General features: G+C 44.5%; 1 protein-coding gene across 3 annotated transcripts in view; it reads right to left on the bottom strand.

The window, feature by feature from the left end:
- The window catches only part of PHYHIPL (phytanoyl-CoA 2-hydroxylase interacting protein like), a 66,952-nt gene extending 42,463 nt beyond the window's left edge, over nucleotides 1-24,489 (bottom strand). Inside the window, exon 1 of one of the 3 annotated variants that reach the window (XM_026122488.2) lies at nucleotides 24,418-24,489. Coding sequence is in view for 1 of the 3 variants with exons in the window: in XM_026122465.2 (XP_025978250.1) it covers nucleotides 1,800-1,905 (106 nt within the window). In the remaining 2 variants the exon portion in view is untranslated. Of the gene's footprint in view, nucleotides 1-1,799; nucleotides 2,029-22,575; nucleotides 22,594-24,417 lie in introns of those variants that run through there. The other 2 variants (XM_026122480.2, XM_026122465.2) reach the window with 2 other exon arrangements.
- Nucleotides 24,490-26,882: the final 2,393 nt, after the last annotated feature.

Below are 26,882 nucleotides of genomic sequence, written 5' to 3' on the forward strand. Positions count from 1 at the left end.
ATTTAAATTAAAAATAGTAAGTTTTTCCATTTGCTTGTCTGTTTGACACTATTCTATCGAAACTGAGCAGTGCTTACTTACAGTATGTTGAACCAAATAAAATCTGCAGCAGTTAACATGGAGTAGAACTACTAGAATTACTTGGAGCAGATAAATATTAAGGATTACATGATTTATCTATTTTAATTTCTATGTAGTATAAATAAAAAATGAAACATACGTAAGAAAATATTTTGACAAAACAATGGTCTAGCCATTACTATAAATACAGCGCAGTTTTTCTTAGCACTGAGTTAGGCTTGAGTGGATGTAAGTGCATATTCCACCCTAAATCAAACATTAAAACAATCAAATACAAAGAATTTCTAATACTGTTATAAAAATAATTACGGAAAAGAGTTTTCAATGCCTTGTCAACTTCTTGACTATTTCAACAAAAATAAAGAGCCTACAAAAATTCAGCATTTAAATTATTAAATCTACTTAGGTAAGAAATCTGTTGTGAAATATTTCACCACAACTGATTTGTGAAAAAAAAAAAGAAAACCAAAACAATTGAGAAAGCGGAACTGACTTGTTCTATAACCATTACCTACAATAGCTACACTCCAAAGATATATTTACGTCAAGGAAGCAGTTCTATTAATGCAGCCATAACATTCACTGACATAATATCCCAATACCTTTAGTGTGTTTACCAGGTAATACATTCCTACATTCCTACATTCCACACACAAAGCACATAGCATAAATAAGTGTGAAGTTTTTTTTTTTAATACGCATATCTCAATGTCAAATGAGACGTATACAAAAAAACCGAGAATAATTCAGTACATGAACACAAATGCAGTGCCACCCTGCAAGAAAATAATCTCTTATTTTTCTGATTGTGAGTTTCTGTCTTCCGTTTTGTCTGTTACTTCCTTTTGGAGCCGTCATTCTTGCGCATGAATGATATTACCCTCATCGACCACAGTCAGCTTTCAGTGCTGCTCTAAGCACGTTAACTGTTTTGACTGCCCCTCGTCACGACCCGAAATGTATCTGGTTACTTCAGCTCAGATAATCCTTCGTATTCGCACCTGCACTTTAAACCTGGTCTGTCCGACGGACTACCCGTGCCTCGCAGGGCAGCGCCGGCCGCCGCCTGCCCCTGCCCCTGCCCCTGCCCCTGCCCGTCCCCGGGGCTGCGGCGCGGCTCCCGCCGGGCCGCCGCCGCCCGCAAGCCGCTGTCCGCGGTGCTGAAGCCGCGCCGGGCGCCGCGCCGCGCCCCGGGAAACGGCAACAAGTTTCGCGGCGAGCGCCCGGCAGGCAGCGGCGGTGCCTCTGCGGCACCGGAGCTGCCCCGCCGCACAAAGGAGCTCGGCTGACAAAATCCCACCGCGGCCGCTACCCCGTCTCTAGACCCGGACTCTCTCCGCAGAGCTTGCTCTAGCGGGCCGTACTGCCGCTCCCAGAATGAAACCCACCGCGTCCATTGCTGGCAAGGGGCAGGGCTGTGCAGCAGGTTCGCCGGGAGCCTCGGGGTAACCGCACGGCAAGGCAAGGGACGGCTTGGGGAGCGGCGGGTTTGCCTCCCTTCCCTCCAACAAGGTGCCACCTTCTCTTTTTCTTTTGTTCTCAGTGGCGGGAGGGTGGCGGCGGCAGCGGGGGGGAACGCTCGCACCTAGCAGTACACGGGGGATAACAAAGGGCCATACGCCGCGGGGATTAATTTGCATTAGCATCCATGAGGGCAGCGGGCAGCGGCTGCAGCATCTCGCGTCTGCAGGGATTAGACTGGCCGAGCCCGGACTTACCGTCCCGATCGCAGAGCTGAATCGCCTCCAGGCTCAGGTTCTTGATCACCTCCTCGCAGGGGCTGGTGGGGCTGCCCATGGTGTGCGCCAGGCGCGGAGCCTCCATCGCGCCCCTCGCCGGGGCTGGGGCCGAGGCTAGGGCTGGGGCTGGCCGGCTCCGCGGCGGGCGGCGGTGCAGAGCCGCGCGGCAGCGCTTCCCCGGCGCCGCCCGGCTCGGCTCGGCTCGGCTCGGCTCGGCTCGGCGGAGGCGGGCGGCGAGCGGATTTGTCACTGCGGTGAGGCGGGGAGGGGGCAGCAGAGAGGCGCGCACTCATCACACCCCAGGCAACGCATTTAAAGGGGCCGCCGCCGCCGCCGAGTCAAAGCGGCGGCTCAGGCCGCTCCCCTCCCCCGCCGCCCCTTATGTAACGGCGGCGGCGAACGGCGCCGCGGCCCGCCGAGCGCCCCCGCCGCCGGCCCGGCCCGGCCCCCGCCTCCGAGCCGCCGGCCCCGCTGCCCGCCGCCGCCCCTCGCAGCCCAACGGCCGCCGGCACGCGCGCGCCCCGGCCCCGCGCGCCCCGTCACCGCCGCGACCGTTAGTAACGGTCGGCGCGAGGCGGGAGCCGGGCGCCCCCGAGGCGGGGCCCTGGCGCGGGGGGCGAGCGGGGGTGAAACGGCAGTTCAGCCGCCCCCGGCCGCGACAAAGAAATAAAAACAAAAGCAAATCTGGGCTTCACCGAACCAGCTGCGGATACGGCGCTCGCACGTTTCCACGCGTGTCTTGCCTCGCGTTTGTCTCCCGCCCTGCCGCTGCCGGCGAGGCTGCTCCTTCACCTGAGGGTAGCGGCACCGGTGCAGGAGAACCCACGGCTGTTGATTTCCCTTTCCTGAACACACAGCACACCAAAGCCATTATACATAAATCACACTAAACTACAGTTGCCATATGCATTCACTTTGGTCCTTCAATTATGCGAGAATTTAAAGACTGAAATACCATTCCTCGCTAGATTGATGCAACAAAAAAAGCTGTCGATGCTATGCATTGCAGGACGAGACACAAGGATTGGTAGTTGCTGGCTATATTCCTCCACTCTTTTCCCTTACTACAGGATACTTTTGTGGGAAGGAAAAACAACCTGCAGCGCACCAAGGGTAATTTTGCCCATCTTTTGCTAGAAATAAGTCCTCTTAGCAGGGAGAAGCAATTCCATCTCAGATAGTGGCTTCAGGAACAAAAACTGGGTTGGAAGGAGGAGCAAAATTCATCAAAAAGCAATAGGAGAAGAAGTTCAGACTTTCACAGCACTGCGCCGCTTGCACTTGCAGCAGTTTGGCTGCCCCCTCATCTGAGGGCCTCACGCAGACGAAGGAAAAGGAAAAGGGGGCGCGGGGACGCAGCCTGTTTTTTCCAGTTTACAGACCCACTCTGGGGTCAGGTTAGTAGTGCTCGGATGGGACTACCAGTCTGCAGATCAGCTGGCCTCAGTCCATTTCCTGTGTCACATCGCAATAAACATCCTGGCACCTCTCTGCAGTTTCACTGAACTGCAACGGGCACTGCTTGGCCAGCATTTTTGAGACACCAGTGCTTTTCCTTTGCAAAACACCAGTTCGTTGCACACAGGCCCCAAACAGCATTCAGACAGTAACGTCTCCTGGTGAACGCCAGCGAGTTTGAAGAGGTCCTAAAGCTCCTGATACCCATCTGGGAGTCCCAGAAGTGACCCTGTCCCCTCCCCAAGGGCCGCACCGGTCAGCAGCGTTAGCAAGCCTCATGCATAGCCAAATGCTCGTCACCAGGCTTTCCGCTGGGCTCCGGGATTATCCTATTCTTTATGATGGTTTCTAGGGACACTAATCTGAGGAAATGAGCTCTGGCGTTATCTTTCACAAAGCCACTGCCAAGTGCTGTTGTCTGGGAGAAAGGAGCAGATGCATCTTCCCAGAGCAGCAGAGCTGCATGGGGAGAAAGTTCAATGCCGAGCTCTCCTCCTGCACTGCCTCCCCTTCACCCCCTCCCTCCTTTGCTCTCTCATCTCCTATTTTTTCCTCCTCTTTGTCTCTCTGCTGATGTTTTCATCCTCAGAGCAAAGTGTGTGCAGAGGGGTCAGGCAGAGGAAAAATGCGATGAGTGGGAAGGAAACCAAAAGGAAGAGAAAATGAAAAGGAAGCAATAAGAAACACTGAGGGAGAGTGTGAGTCAATGAGGGAGAGGTGGGAAGGAAGAGGAATATATGAATGAATGCATAGACAGAATGAGGACAAATGTATAATCGGAGAGGGAAGAAATGAAAGCGGGTGAGACTGCATTCATCAGGTTTTAATTTTGGCTCTGACAAGCATATTCATTCCATACACTGAAGCAAAACCTTCCTACTCTATACCGCAACTGTTCTTAGCACAGTCATCTCCTACATAAGGCTGGAGAATTTCCTTCTTTGAAGATGGTGTATTTAGTCTCTCAGCCTTATGTTCCACATTCATTCCTTCCCACAACAGTGATAGACGTTTCAGCAGCTCAAACAGTCATATTACTTATTTGCTACAACATTACATAAAATCCATTTGAAGCAGACCCTGTGCTTGAACACTGACTGAATTCCCATTTTCTTTGCTTCTGTCTTATAGCCTTTTCTTTCCTCTACTTTTTATTTTGTGCTACAAAAAATAAGATTTTTCAAGAGCAGATAGATTTTGCTTTGAAAACAGTCATCTTTGGGCCATCTCCAGGCCACCTCCACGGCCTCTCATTTTTTGGCTGCCTTTCAGCAATAACCTCTGGCTTATGCATATCTCTTTATCTCTGCAAACCATTACAATTTTTTGAACAAAAGACTGGTTAGTTCACAAATACTGGCAGGCTTCTGTGCAACAGTACAGCAGAGAAACCTATTCTGCAGCTCTGCTTTTCTAAAGCATGAAACAAGCTACCTAGACCTGCCTGCGACAGCATTTTGCAGAGTCACACTTCAGACACGCTTTCTTCAGCCAATAGCTATTCCCATCACCTGAGCTAGGCCTAAGCATTTTTTAAAGCTCAAATTACTCCCAGATGTGATTCCATTACTATACTGCAATCACTCTACAATGAATTTAGTCCTAGGCATTTTGTAGTCTCGGAGCACACAATAGTCTCCTAGTGTTCCTGTCACCTGAAAGAACCGTACTCTGTTTGTCTTCTTGAAAAGGAATAGCGTTATCTGAGGCACACGTTACATTTGTGCTAAAAGATGACAAAGTCTCAGCACATAATCAGAAAGTTCATTCTGTGACGGATTATCCCTGACAGTGTTTAGCAAAAATGTCACATATCACAAATACGGGTCAACATTATGTAATGGGAAGTCTGCCAGTGGCAACACAATGTTAGAGACAACAGTGCCATGTGCTTAGAACAGCAAAAGCTTGCAAAGAACAGCAGCCTAGCTAACCCGTAGATAAATAGGGTATTACCAGTTTCTGTAGTTCACTACAAATATATCTGTTATTTATTGCAACTTCATGTGAGCAGGGTGAAGCAGCATTTTCTAGCACATTATGTGCATCAGGAAACGTCAGCTTTGACACACACCTCTTTCCTGGCTAGGTTCAACAATCTCGGCTCTCACGTCGTAGCCTGGCACTCGCAGCCCCCCAGGTGGGTCACAAGGTCTTGCTATAGGGCTACGAGTTAAAGCAGACAGGCAGACAGCCATCCAGCCAGGGAGCACGGTGCATGGCTTCTTTTAGAAAAGTCAAACCTCATTCAAGCTCTAGAAAGCAAGAGGAAAAGGTACTGTGGTACCCTTCCTCCCCACATACAAACACACACCATTACCAAGTTCTGTTCTGCTAGCACTTTTGCTAGTAATTTGGGGGAAAATGCTCCCTGGCAGCACAGTACAGCTCAGGCCAGTAAGGCAACTGCATTGTTCCCATTTGAAAACACTTTTGCTTTTCACACTAGCAGGTTTTTATTTACAGGCTAAAAAAGAAACCTCCTTTCTCAGACTCCAGCAAGACCCAGAGTCCCTGGTCTTCCTTTCCACTTGGGAATGAAAAAGACTTATGTTATTGCTCAGTGGACTGTGGAAGCAGAAGACAGAAAGGCTACAGACATGGCTTTCAGGAGACAAGAAAAGGGGAAGAAAAGGCAGCCTTTCCTTTTCTATTAGTATGTCACTTCTGAGGAAAAAAGCAAAACATTAAAGGACAGAAATACTGAAGCATCAAAAATTGTACTCAGCATTTTGAGTTAGTCCTAAAAGGAACATTAGCTACAGTTAGCAATCAGGTTCTGAAATTTCATGGAAAAAATGTTTTATGATTCCACAGTTGTTCTTTGTCTTTAGTGGACATTGCAGTGTTTCAGCATGCAAAGGCACATACTTGCCAAGGATTGCATGCAAGATATCCTTGAAATACTACAGGACTGAGGTAAAATCCACACACTCATGACGGGAATACAAAAAGACATTTAAGACCCTTTAGTGAAAGGCGCAACTGTATACAGTTCATACGCAGTATGACACAGCTACCTTTTCTACGCTGAGATAGGCATCGATGTGTGCCACCTTAGAGCACTGGGCACAGTGTTTCACCTGGACCCTCTTTACTGCTTTATCTCACATAGCGTAGCAAGAGCCTCCAAACATGCTCAGACAGGCAGGGCAATGGCACAGATCCCCCTTTTTTCTCCAGGAAATCCCAAGGTGGAGCAGCGGTGAGTCCTTTCTCCCTCTCCCCCCGCCTCCACAAAGATAACCACTGCAGCAGGGCCCCCGACACAGCAGTCCAGCAGCCGGGATGCAGCTCACCTGGAAAGGGACTCTGCTGTTTCCCACTCTGATGCCCGTGGTGATGCTGGGAAGCCCTCGCTATTCCTGGGAACTCTCCACTGAGATGTATACAACAGTTCATGCATCTCAGAACGTCTTTTCTTCTCTGCAATTGCTGAAATGAAACCTTCCAAGCATTCAGTTTGTGCATTCAGGCTTTTCTTGCAAAGCCATAAAATGTACTTTAAAAAGTAAAAGATACAATTATGAGGTAATCTTTTGACTTCAGGTGCCTGGGAACCTACTCATGAATCTATGGATTTTTGTATAGTATGGCACAGAATGGCTTCTGTACGAGGAAAAGTTAGTAAACTACTCAGGTAAAAAGACAGTCTGAGAGAGAGGCAGCTGAGGGGAGATAGGATAGAGATTCACTAAAGCATGAGTAGCACAAGAAGGGTAGCTAAAGTCTGACCATTTTCCAGGTCTCCCAGTAGAAGAATAAGGTGTCAAATGCAGCTAATACCAACCAGGTTCAAAGCAAACAGAAGGAGGAGGTACTTCACGCAGTGGACGTTAGACTTGCAGGACTCCTTGCAAAGGATGCTGAGAGTTTACATTGGTTCAAGGATAGGCTGGACAGGTTCAGAGAAAAGAATCCTTTAGAGCTAATAAACACAGAAAACCCACATGTGATTCACAGTCCCTGAGCTGAAAGTGGTTACGATCTGGGAAAGAGTTACTGGGGACTATGACATATACTTGCCCTGCTCTTGATCTTCTCTAAACATCCATTTACAGCCAATGCTGAAGATAAAATACTGGGCTAGGTAGATCTTTGGTCTGACCCAGTATGATCAAGGAAGTGTGCTAGTATCTAAACCTTCATGCAGCCCCCTGTTCATAATAAACACTTCAAAATATGGAGCCCTCCAACTGTATCATCTGGATATGCAACTTCCACCCTACTGTAAGCAACATAAACAATTAAAAGAAAATATTCCTCTCAGACAGACAAAAAGATATCAAGCTAATTAATATTCTATTTATGCTATTTATGCTGCTATTTTTTAAATTTCAGTGTTCTGATCTGCTTTATAAAGTCTGAATAAGCATTTAAGAGAGACAAAGTCTTTGTGGCTTTATAAAATCTATTTATTGCCTAATGGACACAAAGTTGATGTTTAGCATTATCAGTTATTAATTTGCTTTTCCTTTAAGTTAAGCCTTACTTTATTAGATTCACAGTATCCCTAGAGAACATCGAGAACCTTTTATATTTCCTCTTCTACACTTAGTCATTCTTCCTACTTCAGTATAACTTTCACAATTAATTAGTGCTTTATCCTCCAGATAGCTTATAAAAATCAGACCATAACTTGACCTTTACAGGATACTACTGATTGTTTATCCTTGACAATGCTGACTGCCATTTAGAATTACTTGCTGTCTGCTGTTCAGTGGACAGCCTCTGATTCATTTAAATGAATTTCAGCCGAAGCTGACTTGATTCAATATTTCCCTCAAGATACTATGCGGCACAGCATCAAATGCCTTCTAAAGTCTTGATGTTACTCTGTGTTCTACCAATTCAATTTTCTGGCCTTCTCTTAAAAAAAAAAAAAAAAAAAAAAAAAAAAAAAAGTGTGTGGGGGAGAAGCTTTCTAATTTGTCTGGCTTAGTTTATTATAGTACCCCAGTGTCATATCTGGGTCGCATTATACTATTCACCTCTAGATGAATACATTTCCTCCTTCTGCTTTAATATTTATACTATTTCTTTCAGTCTGGAACCATACTCATAAGACAATAGTTTCCATAGTTACTCTTAATTCAATTTTTAAAGACTTGTGACATGCTGACACTTTATTAGTCTCCTGATACCGCCTCAATTGCCTGTGATTTTTTTTAACAACTAGCTGTTCCATCGGTTCTATAAATACCCAATGGGACACCTCAGATGTATTTGTTCAAGTGATGACATTTCAGTATGTATTTCTTAGTTACTTTTTCCCAGCAGTTCACAATTACATCAATGATTTCTTAACCAAGCTATTATTCAATGTTTAATCCCCTTCCCCATAAACTTCATGGCAAAAGTCCCATTAATTTTAGTGGGAATATGACGTGTTTCCAAAATGTATCTCCTTATTACAAATTAATTACAATTAATACTTTCTTGGGCAAGCCATTTTGCTGTACTGTGCCTTCAGGATTTATAACATAGTCTCTTCATATCACTTTTGGCAACTGCTTCAGTGTATCCTCTTGCTGTCCCTGGTTTCCTCATGTGCACAAAAACTTGGATTAGAGACCTGTTTTGGTGGCCCTCCAGTTTTGTGTTTCTAGTGCAGTTCATATTTTACTTTTACTTGCTTAAGTAGCCCATAGTGACCAATTTCTCTCTTCAATGTTTCCAATTTTCTTTGGAACAAGACACATTTCTGCTGGCTTTCCATTACAGTACCACATAGAGCCTTTCCCACTGCCCTTTCCCTTTCCACAAAGGCTGTTTTTACTCTCTGGAATGATCCCGTGCATAGATTTTCCTCATAATAGTATAGCCTTTCATTTGATGATGTCAATACTCTTTAAAGGCAGCCAGGAAGGAGGTATAGTTCAGTGTTACCTAAAGTGAGTAAAGAAAAATTTAAGTGACTAGTTCTTCAGCGTCAGCTACTGATCTAGTTTTCTCGTAACTATAGAATTTTAAGTTTGCATATAGAATTGCATTTGTGGCGAAAGTGAGAATATTTGCAGCTTTTTAAATGTTTATTATACATGTCTCAGTTTCCCTAGGACGGCATTCTGAGCTAGGATTTTGCACCTGTATCCCAATAGCTAACAAATACCAGTTTGCTTTAGAAGAACTGTCCTAGCTGTAATTACTGCTGGTTGTGCAGACTTCACATAGAAGTAAGCCTGCCTGTTAAGGCTACACATTTAAGTAAATGAGCTGGGATTTTCAGATACAGCTTTGGAGTCAAAGTAGTCAGGGGTTCATCTTTGTGCCAAGGATGCTTGGCCAAATTTATTCAAGGAGATTACGTAAAGGCTTAAATCAAAGCTAGAGGGCAAATCCCGCTGGCACTGAACTGTTACACCTGGACAAGATCACTGATGTATCTCCAAAAACAACAGCATGGAAGATGGGTATTCTAGATTAATGTTGCTGCCTGCCAGCTTTTGTACCATCAAGATCTGCTATGAGTGAGGTGACGTGGCGAGACAGGAATGACACCATTGTCTTATCCCCCACTGCTACCACAAACGCAGCTAATTAACTGCTAAGGAAACAGAAGGAAAATTATGTTAAATGAATGAGGGCAGGAACACCCAGACATTCCTTCTCCTTGGCTCCGAGCCTAGATGTATTGTGCAGTGAGACTCATCTTAAATTTCACTCATTTGACTCATAGTCACTTACTCCAAGCTCGTACACTGTCTATGATTATTGCACAGATCCACAATTACAATTTCACAGGAAATACATTAGAAACAGAATGAGAGCCGTGTTTTACATGGTTTGCTCTGATAGGAATGTATGCCCATTTCAGCACCTATATACGAGCACATAACAGATTACATAGAGAGAGTATACAAACAGGCAATAAAGAGACCATTAATTTGAAGCAGTGTTTTGCATTCAGAAGCATTCTAATTAAACTATGTTTTGCTCTGAATACTTCCCTATCACCATTACTTATGTTCTGAAAATATGGTAGCCCTGTAGTATATTATTTACTGATACTACAGCAAACCTTATAGATCTCCGATTGCTGTTCATATGCAGTTCCTGCCCCTGAGCACTTAGAGTCAGTGGAGAAGCTGTGGAATTCTGTGAGCCCTGAAAATCACTGAAGTGGCTCCAAAATTTGTCATTGACTACTTCACTATTCCTGGTTCCTAAAGGAGGATGCACAGGAGGATGGTTGCAAAGCCCACCTTTAGCCTAGGGAGGTTATTAGCCTTAGGATCGTTCCTTAGTCAGTGAGGAGTGGTAACCTCCTCAACAGAGTGTCTCGGCAGGAGCTCCCTGTAGGTGCTCTGAGTTGCCCCAAAGGGATTGCTTCCTCTTGTTTCTGCAGGAAGCTGAGGGACACAAGCATCCTGAGGCTAAACTTAGGCTTTGTGAATGTCCCCTAAATCATTCTTGTACATATGTGTTTGTAACAGCCACTTCTGATAGTCTGCAAGACGTTCTGTAACAAGAAATGAGAACAGCAACAAATACAGCAAAACTGCCTCTCCTAGGCTAGCACGAGCCCTTCGCAGTTCCCTCACCTCCATGTCCAAAGTTCAGGGGGCTGAATACACACAGCGCACTCCCAGCGACGGCGCGGGCTGCCGAGCCTAACACGTAGGCGTTTATCCCGGCACAGCTGCTGCCTGATGACAGAGGTTTGACAGCGGCTCTGGTGCGATGGAACATGGGTCTGTTTGGGACTTGTCTGATCGCTGCTTATCTGTGACCTGCTGAACTCACACCAAAGGCCCAGCCTCTGTAAATCCTTTTTCTCTAATATCCGCTTTTTCATCCACGCTAACTACTAACCTAACTAACATCTTGTATGAGCTATTTTTTACCCAATTTACTACAATTACTTCCCTATTTTTCCCTGTTTATATCAGTATTCTTCTTGCTTCCTTCCTTTGTTATTTTCCTCCATTTTCAGTCCAACCTCATCTACTTCCATCTATCTCAGTGCCAACTTCTGATTAACATATCTCCACGTAAATTCACTCTAGCCACTGGCAGTAGTTTTTTAGGTTCAAACACATGACATCCACCTGGTCATTTCTGGGGTGGGGAGGGGAAATGAGATAGAAAATAGCAAAAAAGCAAAGAATTACTTTTTGTGTTGAGGTTTTATTTTTAAGTGAAATTAAATTTTCTGGTGTCTTGTCCCTAGCGTGACTGTTTACAGTAGCTGCCACTAAACAAGAAAGCTGTCTTCATGGATTTTATCAGTCTCATAACATATTCCTTGTCATGCTGTTCAGCTATGAATTAGTGCATATAAGTCACTGGAAACTTTAGAACAGCAGATCCAGCAGAGCAGCAAAAGCAATCACGTAAGTTGGAGCCATACAGAGTTTTGCAGTGTAAACACTATCATTTAGATTAGGCCTACCATTCAGGGTGGGCAGTAGCTACACTGCTATAGTTTGTTTTCTTAAATTTTTAGAACAGTCACTACCCTTTTAAGCATGTTTTACAGCTTTAGCTCCATCAAATTCATTTAGAGGTTGCACCAGCCTGATTATACCCGCATCGAAATTGATACAGCTTAATGTCATACAAAAACTGAGCAGAGAAAACCCTTAATCTTTGTACTACCACACAACTCCTGCCAGAAATGAGTTAGCCCTGGTATTAAGATAGTACTGAAATCTGTGTGCGTTTGGGGAGCGGAGCCAAATGCCCCCTTACAGCCAAACCTCTAGAAACTTCTTATTACTACCTGCGTGTTTACATTCATACAGCTTACTCTAGTGATGTTATTGAGCAAAGCCAGATATGGCACTGAGTGAGCCTAAGAAGAGGTGGAAAACTGAAATCTTTAGCACCAACTGAGAACTACGCACATTTGCCTAATAGTGCAATAGAAATGAGTGCCAGTGACATTATATCACACCCAAATCCTCCATTCTCTGCAGAGTTTGAGGCCTGAACAAAAACGCTCTGCCACCACTTTTTATCATCTAGCCATTGGTTTTGTTCTTTCTGGAAGTTGAGTAAATGCATCACTCTAAACTAGGCAGAGGATATGACATATAAATCAAGCTAAGTCCAAGGGTTAATGAGATCAGTACATATTATGCCCTTAGACTATCTATAGCTTGACCATTAGGTCTCCTGTCCTCAGGAGTTAATAACAGAGATATCACAAACACCAAAATGCATGTGACTGGCCTCTACCTGAATTGCAAGCAAACTTTCCTGCTTCCAGCACAGCAGCAGTAATGTCTGATGTAAATGTGACAACAAATAATTCAGGGGAAAAAAAAACAGGAAGGTCTCCAAGGAGATGTTTTTGATACTTCTTCTCATGCACAGGAATAAGGGATGTTTACTGAAAAATGAGACACACATTTGGGAAGCCCAGCTGTGAAAGGAGCTGTGAAAGCAGAGGTTTCTCCCCATGGCCAAGTACCTCAAAACTGCTTTCTTAATTAAAATTTTGAAAAAATATGATCTAAGAAAAAGCAATGTGCATGAGCATCATGACTAACATGAGGGAAACCAAGCTATCTGGGTCTTGGTTTTATTCTGGTGCCTAGTACTACAGTATTTGAAACTGTGCCATCTAGAATGTATGAGAACAGTTGTTATCAGCAAGCAATATTAAATAGAAGACAGTTTAGGCAAAGATGCTCACTCCCAACGTGCGGCTGTTTCACTGCAGAAAGCAAATGCCTGGGAGCTGCCAGGAGTGTCAATACAGAAATAGGAGCAAGCAGTGGGATTAGACTACAGTTGGTTTGGGGTTTTCAGCACTCGTTAAAATGACTGCCTGACAGCGCTATCTAAATGAAAATATTATGCAAGCTTTCTGCAGATCGTGAATGCATCTTGGAGTAAAACCTCATTCTTGAATCTTGCTGGGAAAAAAACATTATGGACAAATATATCTCGACTGAAATAGATCATGCAACCAATTTTAGAGAGACTGCATGGTATTATTCTTATTTTCTCATTTTGGACTTCTCTACCCTCTCTCGAGACAGTGCTCTGAACTCCATATACTGTCAAACTCTCACTGACCTCAACAGAAGACTTCATCTCAAAACACAGCTGCACAGAGCAGCCAGCTGCCTCTCCTCGCCGTTCCCCAAAGCCTCTCGGTTGCTCCCAAACCGAGATTGCAATCCCATGCACAGTTGCAAGGCTGGCAACTGGGAATGGGGTCAATCTCCAGCATATCATGCTGTGGCTCCACAGGCCACAGGAGCAGAAGCTTTGCTACAACAATGAGCACAAATATCTTCTTTCATTGCTTTAAGTTGTTTTCTCCTTTTCCTCCCCCTTGACTAGCCAGGGAGTCTTATTACTGCATCTGAACCCTAAGGCAACGTTGTCAGCACTGGGCACGCTCCTGCCAAGAGTTTCCTATGAATTATAAAGTCAGGGCATTCAAATATTACATCAATTCCCTTCCCTCAGGCTGTCTTCATGAACGCTTATTCATCTTGAAATGATGATACACTAAGAAGTCACTTAAGCTCTTAAGCTCCCCTGATCTCATGCCACAACTTCAAGGAGAGCTAGTAAAGGGGGAGAAGGAGAATGGTCAAAAAAGCAAAACCCAAAAACCATAGTCACAAACACTTCTGCTGCTGCAGCAACTGCCTTTAAATAAAATGATTACTTCCTGCACAGGTGAAACACACAGTATGTTTTGCTCTCCATCCCATAATAAACCCTGATTCACTCCAACATTCGTATTGCCAAAAGATTATTGCTGTAGTCTCTTCCTTGCAGGGGAGTTTGGGAAAAGGGACAAACAGATGGAAAGCCGTTCTGCATACACCCTTCTAGAGACTATAAAGGAGGAGAAGAAAATAGAAGAAAAAAAAAAAGATAAAAGGTATTTTCTCTTGTCATTACTATCAGCAGTATTGGTAGCCCTTACAGAGTACTCTTGTATTTCAGAGATAACACTGCCACACATGCATTAGCTTTGCATTTCCAAAAAGACTAAGCAACACATTTCTTGCAGCTTTAAATTGCATCTTTCTGGCCTGATATTGGAGGGGTTTGCATAGGGGAACGAAGAAGTGCAAATCACTTGTAACGTTATGCTTGTAAACTAAAGAGCAGGCAAACGCTGTCAGGCTGGGCCGGAGCAATGGAAAGGTGCTACGGACGCACAACACTAGCTGTACTTCAGTCCCTAAGTATGGCATTGCCTCCCTTTCTGCCGTGCCCTCTGCCACACACCGACGAGCAAACGGGAGCAGGGAAGCAGCTGACCACTCCTGGTGCCAAGGCACTGCCTGCCGCGGGCGATCGCGCTGCGCTTGCCAGCGCAGCTCACACGGAAGGGGAAGGTGATGTTCCTCCCGAGCCGCGGCAAGCGCAGGGGGAAGGAAGGGGTGAGGAAGCAGCTCTCTGCACTCTTTTTCCTCTTGTGGGAGCTAAGCAGGGGAAGCCAGATTTGGGCAAACTTCTGAATGTGAGGCCGCGGCAAGCTGTTCCCTTCCGCACAACCCCGCAATTACAGCAGCGCTGTCAGAGCCGAAAGGCCGCCTCGGTGCCGAGCTTTCGCAGTTTGGGATCAAGGCGCAGGAGCCCCTTGTGTTCTGAGGCTGCTCCCTCCTCCGCCTCTCTCCTGCCCAAAGGGCTTTCCTCGCGCTGGCTCTCTTTGCCTATCAGGAGTTTCTGAGGGAAAGAGGAAAAGGGAGAACAACAGGTGGCAAGGGCAGCCATTCCCACTTGCAGAGAAAACACAGCAGGGATGCAGGGCCCTGCTCAGCAGCCAGGCACGGACCGTGCTTCTCTCCGTGAGGACAAATCACAGGCACCCCGAGAAAGCACGACCCTTGGGGTACAAGGAGCTCAGCCTGAAACGCACACTCAGACCGCGCGCCCCCTCCCCACGCTCCCGCGCTCGCTGGCTGGCGCGGCTCTGGGTCCGTGGGGTCCCCGAGCGGCGGGAGGCTGGCGGAGGGAACGGCTCCCCGCGCTTACATCGTTCAGACACCACTTATCGATCGTTTCAGGTCTGTCCAGGTCAAGCTCGATTCTATTTTCAGCGCTGCACAATGACGTTTGCTGACATGTGCCCGTGACTGGCAGCAAGCATTGATGAGTATTGTAAATAACCAGTTTCCAAATGTACAGCCACGTGTCTCCGTTTTGCTCCAGGCAGCTAATAAGGATCCACTGATGGTAGTTGCTGCTTAGTACGATAAGTGATTTTGTAAATTACAGTCTTCTCTTACATAACTTCATTACGTAAGAACTAAGAAAGAACACACGTAAAGTGCAGAGTCTGAACAAAAAAGCAGCATGGGAGCCAGACCTCAGTGCAGTTAGGGGTATTGCCTTATTGAACATCTTTTCTGAGCATACAAAGCTAATAAAAGGCCAACAGAAATAAAATTCACGCTGTTTTAAATTTATACAAAAAACTTGTAAAAGACTTGCACCTTGCCACAGAATGCTCTGTGATAACCCACTACCAGGTATTTAGCTAACCAGATGTTCGGCGTACAAAATGGCAAGTAACTAAGCAAGTATGTTTTAATCCTAAGTAAAACCAAACCAAAACTAAACAAAAATCTCCAAAAACTGGAGCCTAGAGATTGCAAATGGGTTGTTCCTAGGGTGGACTCGGTTGGAAGGAACCGAGCGCAGTCCCTCCTAGCCAGCTCCATCACCTGATGACACACGCTGCCAGACGTTTTTGTGCATGCTGATTTATGAAGCTGTGCCGTGCTGCTCGGTCTACAGTCTCCTCGTGCGCTGCATCAGCAGCTCCTGCTGTAAGCATATTACTGTTTGCTACCGAGAAAGAGTGCTGCATTCATTCATTATTGTTCATTCCTTATAACTCACGCTCAGAGTATGGAGAGACAGACGGAATGACTTTAAAACGTTTAAAATCTTGATAGCAGAGAGAGGAGAACATGAAAAAAAAGATAAAGAGAAGGGGAAAGAAGCAGCAAGAATGGCAGAATGGATGGAAAATGGGGAGAGGCTCTTTTCCCCTTTTCATCCATCTGTATTACTGCCTGCTCTTTATCTTGCTTTGCTGTATCTTGTATCATACTCCAAGCTTTGAGAAGACAGTGTACAGATAAATTGGCAGAAAAGCCAACACACGCAAGACCTGTACATCTCAGAGATTACAAATGTTCATGGGCAGGGGCTGTTTGTAGTGATGTGAGAGGACTTCAGTAAGTTTCATACACACAGAAACCACATCAAAATCAGGCAGGCAGCCGTCCTGTCGTGTTGTTACTTCTGTGCGAGAGGGCTGGAAGGCTCACAGATCTACAGAGCTCGGTAAGGGATGGCTCCTACGAGTATTTTCACTGATTTTAGATGAGATTTGAATCAGGTCTTAAGAGATCTGAGAAAATACTTAAAAAATATATACATATATATATTTGCTCAAACTTTTGTCTGAAATCAGTTCAGCTGTGTTCAGAGCTCCTTCTGTGTTTGCCCTTTGTATACAATCTAATGAACAAAGTGGCCAGTGATAAGACTCGCACAGAAACTGAAATGTTATACAAATTATTCAGTGAATGATTTGGAATAACTCAAAGGAAAAGTCTAGATTCATAAGGATAGAAGCAAATCAGGAAATTTCACCTCTGCCTTGTTGATACACTAAGGAAAAAACTAAAGGGTTCAGGTCTGCTTTTTCTACTCAGAAAGCTATAATTCTGAAATTAGTTAATGTTAAAATGTGTTTCATGCTTGACTATCAGCCTCTCAAATTGACAGCGTGGCCTAAACAAGCGTACTTTACCATGAACTTGTCAATTTTTGTTTCTGTTTACAGTGATTTGTCCTTCAAACACAAAACAACTGTAGGTTTGCATTTCCTTGGTGATAAGGTCAAGGCCAAACTCAAGGAAAAAAAACATTAAAGCTGCCAATATTGGCTGCATTTACAGTGAAATATCAAAGGCAGAAGAAATCCATACACAGTACTTGTACCTGTCTTAAGTCCTGCAGAGTAGGTATGAAATATAAGACAGAGAAAATGGCCAAAAAGAGGGAAAGGAAGGTCCCCCCACGCACAAAAAAAGGGAAGATTTACTATATGTTCTTATTTCATGAGGAGAAAAGTAGTAATGATACATTGATCAACGGACTAAATTCAGTCAATAAAGAATATATAAAATGAGACTTTCACATACGTACTACCAAATTACCGAACGTGACTAGATATGTTCCCACAGTGGCCGATCACATCAGCCCCAGTGAGCTCCGTGGTGCTGCTGTTCAGCGCTGGTGTTTCACACCTCACTCTTACAAGTCTCCTGCTCTGCTGTGCTACGGCCTGTAAGGAAACACAGGGCAGAGTGAATCTGTCTGTGCGTCTCCCTGGTGCTACATGTGTAACCGAGTTCAACAGACTTTAGGTAGACTCCTTCGGACCGTTCTAGAAAGCTGGCAGCTCCACAGTGTACAGATAGATACTTGACTGAAATCTCTGAAACAAGCATCCTTTGTGCGGCAGACATCGTGGAAAACAATGCTCTTAGGCATTTTGCCCTCAATTTTCACACTGAGACACACAGAGCCGTGAGGAACGTCAAGGGGCTACCCTTCTGCTCACGGACATCTTTTCTATTAATGATTTCCCTTAAACTATCTGTGCATTTTTAGAATATTCCTGTAGCGCTCTTACTCCTTCCACTTGCTGCACTGTCTTCCATCATGAGCAATAGGTTGGCTGTCTAGATCTCTTTATTCACTGTGACATTTAGGTACTTAAGCCTAAGGCTCCAATGTCTTTAGAAAGGTTGCACAGGGTGGCAGTGCTTTGGTTCTGAAGAAGAAATGCATCCTGGCACTGAATTCTGCATCTCAATTATTTCTTGACCTATGCTGACAATTTGCACTGTTTTTTTCCTCACTTTCTTCTAAGAGGCAGACATTCGGTTATCCAAATATTTCTTTTGGACACAAATATGGCTTAGCTGCAAAAATAACTGAATATATATGAATGGGAGACCTTATTTATGGCTGCTCTGTTTCACATGTGATTGATTGCCTCCAGTAAGAATATTTAAATGTAGCTGAGCTATTTGTGTTGGAGGCAAGTGGCTGCAGAGCAGTATCATTTGGCAGTCACTGGATAACTGATCTTTCTTAGTGCTCCTCTATACATGCCCCAGCAGACATTATTATTTTAAGAGTCACTAATACGGCTTATTAGAATTCTGGAGTAACAGTTTTTCTCTGCTTTTAAAAAATTTTGCTTTTCCTTCTACACTGAAGTCATGGTTTTCATCCTGCCCCTCCCAACCCTCTTGTGCTGAGCTGTCCTTATTAATTCTTTTTAATTAATTCACCTAACAACGTGACATATATAATACAAATATTTATATATTTACATATAGCACCTGTATGTATTTGCGAAGTAAGGAAAAGTGGAATATCTCCTACAAAATCCCCTGAGATGGAGATTATGTTCTTCCTAGTGACAGCAAGTAGTTTATTGATTTCAATATACTGGTTGAAACAGAAGAATTGAGCCCAATTAGCCTCAGCAGAACAGCATAAACAGTTTTTGCAGACAGACATTTTAAAATGACACCTGTAACTTCATGTCACTGTATTTCAAAGTTAATTAGAATAATTAGCTTATATCTGTTATGACACTATCTCAAGTAATTCAAACATAATATGCACCAAAACTGCAAACGCAATTTGGTGACATCCTGGAGGAATGCTTTCTGTGCAGCTGAATCAAGTAAAGGAATGCGGTTATCAGAGTCTGACCAGTAAAAGGCCCCCTGCTTCAAGAGATGTACATCCGGATGTCTGGTTTTAGACTTTGCTTCTGAACTGTTCAAAGATATCCCTAAAATGACAACACACCAAAACGTGCAGACCAGTGCAGAAGGGAACGCTGACAAATACCATCACAACGTAGGAAGCCTCCAGATTTCTACTCAGTAAATAATTTCCCCCAGCTGCAGGTGTACATACACCGAGAACTACTGAAAGGATTACCTATGGCCAACTCATTCTTCATCTCCCCAGTAAATGTCCTACTGAGAATAAAAAAAAATACTGGGCAGCAATGGATTACAACATCAGAAGTCTTGAAAGCATTCAAATAGCGACACCCTAGAAGAACCCTTCTTGACTTACGAAACAAACCCCAGACAAGAACGGTACTGTTGTTGGTATTTTGGAGAGATGCTGTCATGTATGTCATTTAGATACACGTCGATGTTCTGTCAGTTCTATTTCAAAATACTGAAGTGGCCATAGAGTTCTGAAAGAACATTCATCCAAAATTATGGGTTTTTTCCTCACATTTTGACAATCACCACAGCACAATCTTTACGTGCCTCTTGTACATCACAGGTCTATAGAGTATTAAATCACTCCTGATAATAAAAATGAATCTTTGCAGGCAGAGGAAATTGATTGCACATGCACAGAAATGGCAGGGACCAAACTAAGGTTTTTCTTTTTTAAAGAAATGTAACTCCATTAATAAAATCGTGTAAACATATTTAAAAATAAAAAGGGACATTCATCCAAGTCTTTGCATGCCTTCTTACAAAGTACAACATGAAACTTCCCAACTCCCTTTCTAAGATGCTCCCCAAAACCTGCTTGGTCAGCAGATCCCATAAATAAATGCCCTCGCAGCATATTTTGGAGGTCAGCAGGCAGAGACTGTTTTACGTCTGAGAAAAGTACTTCTAGAGATGAACAGCCATCATAAATGATCGTCACCGTCTCCATTCCTCTGCACTCAAGAGGGGAATGCAGCTCCCATGCTTTCACTGGTGGTGAACATACCACCACGGTCGGGAGGAGCTCAGTGTGTGGGCAAAAGAGCAAAACCTATGCATGCAATTCAGATACAAATGCTGATTATTGAAGTCACCGTATCTTGTACAGAGAAGCACTATGCTATGGGGAATCTGCTGTTGTTCTGCGTTCCTGTACTGAGCTAAATAGCATGTTGTCTGCTCACCATGGCAAAAACCTAGTCCTTGGACAGGATCAGAAGTAGGCTCAGTTTAACTGCAAGAAGAGTTTTGTTCCATGACAGCTATAGGTATAGATGTCTGCCCTATGTACGGAATACAAGAGCTCATTTTAAATCAGGTTTAATCCCCTCACTGTTTATGCTAATCCTTGGCTCTCTTTCATAATGTTCCCACAGACCACTCCAGGATGTTTTCTGACATTGAAAAAGTCTTAACTTTGCAACTTTTTGGTTTGACAGACTACTGTGAAGCTACCTTCATCTTTTATTTTCTGATGGATACATTCTGTTAAATAAGCGAGGCAGGGAAAAGAAAACAGCATTTGAGCATTAATTGGATGAGAATGGCAATTTGTGGATGTGAAGAATAGCAAAGGTGCCACTAGAGTGTGTAAGTGGGCAGCTGGCACAGTAGCTTTTGCCAACATTTGCGTTGACGTGGGAGTGCAGCAATATGGTAGCTGTTAACATTGCACTCAATAAATCTCTTTTCATATGTGAACACACGACTAGCCTTTTGGAGAATCAAGCTTAGTATTCTCTGCATGCACGGCAGGATTTTGTGTGTAATCCCAGCAAATGTCAGCAGGCCTTCATGGGTGTTCAAATATTGCATATGTAAAATTGCTTTCTTGAAATCTAGCACATAGTGAAATAACAGTAAAAAAAATTCACGCATTGAATTATACACATCGAAATAGTGTGATGCTCACCATAGCACTTTTTCTCAGCTGACTCAAGCCTTAAGGCCTGCTGCTCAAGCCTGTGAGCCTGCTGCTGCCAAGTGCACGTGACAGCATTTGGTTAGCATGAGGTTTGGTTTCTACATGCTATATACATGTGCATCCATAGAAGAGGAGCACTTCAGTTACTTCCAATATTTTTTCATTAGAAATAAGGACATTAAAATCATTGTGTTAGCAGTAAGGGAATCATCCCTGTTCCACGTGACTTTGATACCTTTCATAACTGAGTTAAACAACAAAGACTATTCTATGTAAAAATGGTACTGGACTTCAGCAGGGCATGTTTCTACAACTATTCCTTCCCAGATTTCCTCTTACAACTCTGACACAAAGATTCACTAAATTATTCGACAGGAAAAAAATCTTCTGGCATTAGGTTTGTATCTTCTAGTCATGTTCTGTTTCTGTTCTGCCATAACATTTGTCTCTGTGCTGACTGTGCCTACACTTCTTTCTTTACCTTCATCAAAGGGCCTTCTTTCCGTGCCTCAGTCCACCCTAGCACTCTTCTGACATGCATCTCTGCATAACTATTCATTCTGAACAACTCCCAGAGCCCCAGGTGCTGTACTTATGCCATGGATGTTCCCTCAGTAGGAAGTTCTCTTTAATTAAAAGTTATCGTGATATCAACAACTTAGACGACACCATTTTGAAGAGCCAACAACACTGAGATTTTTCAAGAAATTCCATTTGTGAAGCTTCAAAAAACATTCATTTGCAGAAGAAGCAAACGGCAACTTACAGAGAACTGGAGCAAACTCAAAACATATAACGCTTCCTTAGTCTTTGAATCCATTTCACTGAAGATGACCACACTAGATTTAGTAAGTTGATATAAACTGATACTTACTTTCAGGACACATGAAAATATCCTGAATTAACCAGTTCCTCATTTTTATTTCTTTATGCATGCTCCACTAATATCTTGCTGCTAGCATGTACGCAAACCACAGAGTTTGCATATTTGTTAACACCGAGAAATACTAACACAAATACACTGAAAATACCATAACAAGCCAATAGTAAAAGTAGCTGGCTAGTGAGGTGAAGAAAATTTTCCATCCAGTAGTAATGGTACTTATCCACTCTCCAAACCATCTTCTAAAGTGTGGATGCATAACACCATTCTGCCCACCTAACATCACCCATGTTTTTATTTTTGCATTCACAAAATCATGCACTGTCTTTTATGAAAGAATTTGCAGATGTAAGGTGGTGCAAAAAATAAATGACTGCAGTATTTCATACCGAAATGATTCATTAAAGTGCTTATGTTATTAAAACCAACAAAAATGCATTTATATTCATAGGAAATTAAGTTTGATAGTTTCACATGCAAATATCAAGAAGGCCCATTTATACTTTCTTACTGAAAAGTTAATGGCTTGCACATTCCCTAATAAGACATTTTCAGTCAAACTCAATAATGCGGCTATATACATTCATAGTCATTGTCATAAGCATAAAGAAGGAAAATACTTTCTCCACCCTATCCCTTAACCCTAAGAGCCTGAAATTTATGTCTGTAGAAAAATACCAAACCACAGCATTCCCCCTCTCCAAAACTCAGAACAGAAAATCCCACCTTCTGCAAACCGAAGTCATGAAATATCGCTGTGGAAGCGCACAATCAGCAGACTGAGCCGCAGCGGCAGTATTTCCGTAGCAGGCCGCCAGCACAGACCGGCGAGGGTGCAGCTACGGGGCTCTGCCGCAAGCGTGGAGGCGGCCAGTGCCCCAGAGCAGCGGGGAGCTCGGGGCCAGGCCACCCCACAGGAGTGCCGGGGCCAGCACTGGTCCTCTCCCGAGGTGCTTCTGGCGTCCCAAGGACAGAGCCGAGCCCCACGAGCGCCAAGGCACACGCTCACCCATCGCGCAGTGACGGCTGGGGTACACTGCTGGCGGTCCTGTCTGCTACGCCCAGTTCTGACTTCTCTTTTCGGGCAGATACTACCTTGTGAGTTAAGCCTGGCTTGCTGCCACTCCGTCGATAAAGATCCCATCTTATGTAGCTTTTTGGAGTTTCTGCGCATTTGGCAATGACAGGATAAGACCTAAGACATGGCCGTACTGGCCAGCTGTCTCCACCACGTATTCCAACTATCAAAACAAATTTTAGGAGCAGTATCAATAGGGAAATACTGTAAAACAGCATTTCATATAAAAAGTACTCTGCCATGACATGCACAGTACTATTTTGAACAAATTTCCTCAATCAAACAGTAAATCTTGTATCAAAATAAGGACAGCTGGAACTTAATACCCTACGTATCTAGCTTTCCAATAAGAATTTAAATTAAAAAAAAAAAAGTCAGCAAATCCCAGCATGCTGACCCACATGAGATTCATGGAAAGGGAAGGTTATACACATAAGCTTGACACACGGAAGTGTGGAGGTGTTTGAGACATTAATAAAACCAAGTACTATTTACTTTTCATTTTGCAATGTACCACTACCCCTGTGGGTTTTACAATCCTAAGGAGACTGAAAACAGAAACACTTCAGCTGTACAATAAAAGCTCCAATTTCCCGAGCTACGGGCCAAAATAGTCTGATAACTCACACAGCAGAATAGATCATTCTGCACATATATAAATAAATAAAGCCCTACTCAGAAAACAAGCAACAAACAAACAAACAAACAAGAAAACCTTTATCCTTGCACATCTGGGATCCAAAGGCATTCAAGCCCAAGAGAAGAAATCATGTTTGAGCTTTTATCACGTGCTAAAGAGCAGCTCTAACCTCCCCTTCAGAAGACACCACCATCTGTTAGATCCTCCTCCCAAATCACATACATACGTTTACCCCTCGCCCTCAAGCCAGTAAAACGTATTCATTTCGTGGGAGCAGCCGTAACTCTCTGAACAGGTGGGAAACGCGATGGACTGAGATGCAGAGAATCCCTTTATCACTGATTGCAAACGAGGAAAACTTTGGGGTTTGAAACTTGGTTTTAGGTAGCTTTCCCGCTTCACAGCTTAGAAGAAGCTTGGCAATGTAGGAGGGTGCAATTTGATGTTGTTAAACCCTGGAGACATGTGGGATCCAGACAAACATTCTTGTGCCAGCAGAGTAAAAACTGGAAGAAAACAGATTTGCAGGTACAAAGCGGGCATTCTCGCCCAGGCCCCTCGGGCCCTGCAGGCGCAGGCACTGCGCTGAGGCGCTCGCTCCGCGGCATTTCCCTCCCGCCCCCGCTGCTCCGCTGTCCCCTACTGCCTGCAAAACCGACCCTCTCGCTGCATCACGTTTTCCCCGCAGACTGAGAGTTATGTCCTTCCAAGCACCTGAATTCTGGTTCCCCTGCTCTCTTTGTCACCTTCTTCTCCTAGTTCCTTGGCTCTTTTTTTTCTTTTTTTTTAAACTCCAGCCTCACTTTGCTTGCTTCCCTCTTTCCGAGGGTCCTGCCCCAGGCCCCCATACCTCGTGCACAGGGTGACCAGCTGGATCCTTGCTGGAGGAGCCGCCTCCGCTCGCCTTGGAGATGGCAACTTCTCCCTGGGCCCTTCCCTGCAGCGGCTCGGCGCTGCCCTGCTGCTGCTCCTCCCCAGCTCCCTCACTCCGGCCGGAGAAGGGAGGTTTTCCTGCTACTGGTGTCGGGCCTAATGCTGGGAACGGTCCTGCCCACCGTGGCCACCAGCCAAACACCGGAGGCACCTGAAGTGGAGGGGCAGTACAGGGCCTGGGACGCCACCGATCCCTTCCCAAAGGCACGCAGGCTTGAGGTCCGCACGCTGAAGGCACTCTGCTCCCCCAAATCCCCTCGCGCCCGGCACTCCCCGTGACCCCCCACTCACTACGGACGCTCCCCGGTGCCCGAGGCGGGGAGGGTGAGCAGGGGAGAGGAGGAGGAGGAGGAGGCAGCTGAGCAACCAGGCTTCCCTTGCTGCCTCCGCGCTGCAGAGGGATGGTCTGGCTGCCTTTGTGGGGCCCTTTGGCAGGAGCCCAGCAGCCTTTCAGTGCCACGGCTCCCATTGTACCGCAGCCGCATAAACGGCGGCTTGTCCAGAGCCTTCTCGACAGCTCTGGAGGAGATCCATGAGCGGCCACTGGTAAATAGGCCACAGCAAGCTGGGCTACTTTCTGCACACCAGCTATTGTCCGCATCCTTATTCCCTATTTCTTGTAGGAATATGGAAGCTTGCTGGTATCAGCGAAACGGTCCAAAGGACCGTTACGCGACTGGGATAAATATTCTCACGCAAACCTTGATGCTACAAAGGTTGTCTTTGACGCTCCACTGCTTCTAAAACCGCAGACTGGACAATGTTTAGCAGTTCGTGGGACCATGTTGTTCTGCCACAGAGATAGATAAATGAGGGAGAAAATAAGCAGTGTTTGAGAAGAAAAAGCCAGCTACTAGAGTGAGGACAAAAATTATTTTAAAACCGGAAAAGGACATCTTGACCAATAGACTACTACTTTTATCTTCTCTCTATGCTGCGAATATTCAAAACTAGGAAAAATGATATCAGCACTCTACTCCCTTGTGTCTAAGCTCTCTTTGACAGGAAGGAAGGCACAAAGACATGTTCTTTCATCCACCTGCAAGGTGGCTGGTGGTACTAGGCAGTCCGTGAGTCATCAGTGCAGCATGCTCATTTTGCATTCACCTGAGCCACCACACAAACTGTAAGGCACTGGAACACTAGCAGACCAGGATCAGGAAAAAAAAAAAAAAAATCAGTGAGATTGGCCCTCTCCAAGCTTTGAGATCTCTAGACTGGGAAAAATTCCCTCATACTTCATGAACTTAAAATCAGAGACTTGAAACCCTCTGGTCTTCCCTGTTGAGTGTTCTCCCTCCTACAGCTGTAACACTGGTAATACTCAAGGTCAAAGTTGCCCACCATGGGAACACCACATACAGACCAGGAGTTACAGTGGCTCCCATAGCATCCTCTGGAGAAATCCCAGTAGCTTTACAAGGAGTGTTACGTTTACCAAAATTCTGGTTTTTCACTCCCTCTGTTCTCTCTCAGTCCGAATTGCTTTGCCTACAAGGAAAGCCTTTCCCGATGTAGAACCACTCACGTTTTCTGAAATCCAGGACAACGTGGAGGTACAAGCAGGACCTCCGTTCTGTTCTCCCTTGCCTGTCCCACAGCAGAGCAGGCAGAGGGGTGAAGCATACATGCTGCGCAGCACACACTAAGATACTGCTTTAGCTACCTCTACAACAGAGCTTACTATTTCATGAATTCCCCTTCTTTGCACGGGCAAATGGCAGGATTCTCCTGTCCGACCTCCCAGTTCTTGCAGTGATCTAACGCCTGAAGAGCAGCTTTGCAAGCTGACATAAATTGTTCCATTGTCTTCAATGAGGCTAGACAAATTTATACGCACTGAGAAACTGCTCTCCACAAACTACTACAGTCCTGTGCAAAAGAATATACTTACAAAATCACAATGCAAATACAGATGTGAAGAAAAAGAATCTTTCTCTTTCCCAAAAGCTGCTGCCCCTTTAGATTTCTACAGGTCCATAAAAGTAGAGGCTACAGACTTTATTCTGTCTGTGTGCCCTCTCAAATCAATGTTGTTTTAAACAAATCCAACCTTTATGGTTTTTTTCCCTATCCCATATCAGTTACTATTTCCTGCTCTGCATTTCATTTTTAATAAGGAATTAAATATGTACTCAGATCAAAAAATCAATTTCCTTTTGAATTACCCAAATGTTAAAACCACACTCCTGTGGTAAAGAGATGGCACTCTGAAGAACAGAGCCATCTACAGAAATCTTTTCGATAATGGTGTCCTTCTTTCAAATCCAAACATTTCCTTGATGTAGAATACAAATTGAGCTCCAGTGTATAAGTCAGCTAGGATTTCAAAGTTGGCCTTTATACTTTGCCATTAATTAATTCCGTCCAAGAAATTTAGAC

The sequence above is a fragment of the Dromaius novaehollandiae genome, chromosome 6 (assembly GCF_036370855.1).
Source record: "Dromaius novaehollandiae isolate bDroNov1 chromosome 6, bDroNov1.hap1, whole genome shotgun sequence".
In the NCBI taxonomy this organism is placed as follows: Eukaryota; Metazoa; Chordata; class Aves; order Casuariiformes; family Dromaiidae; genus Dromaius; species Dromaius novaehollandiae.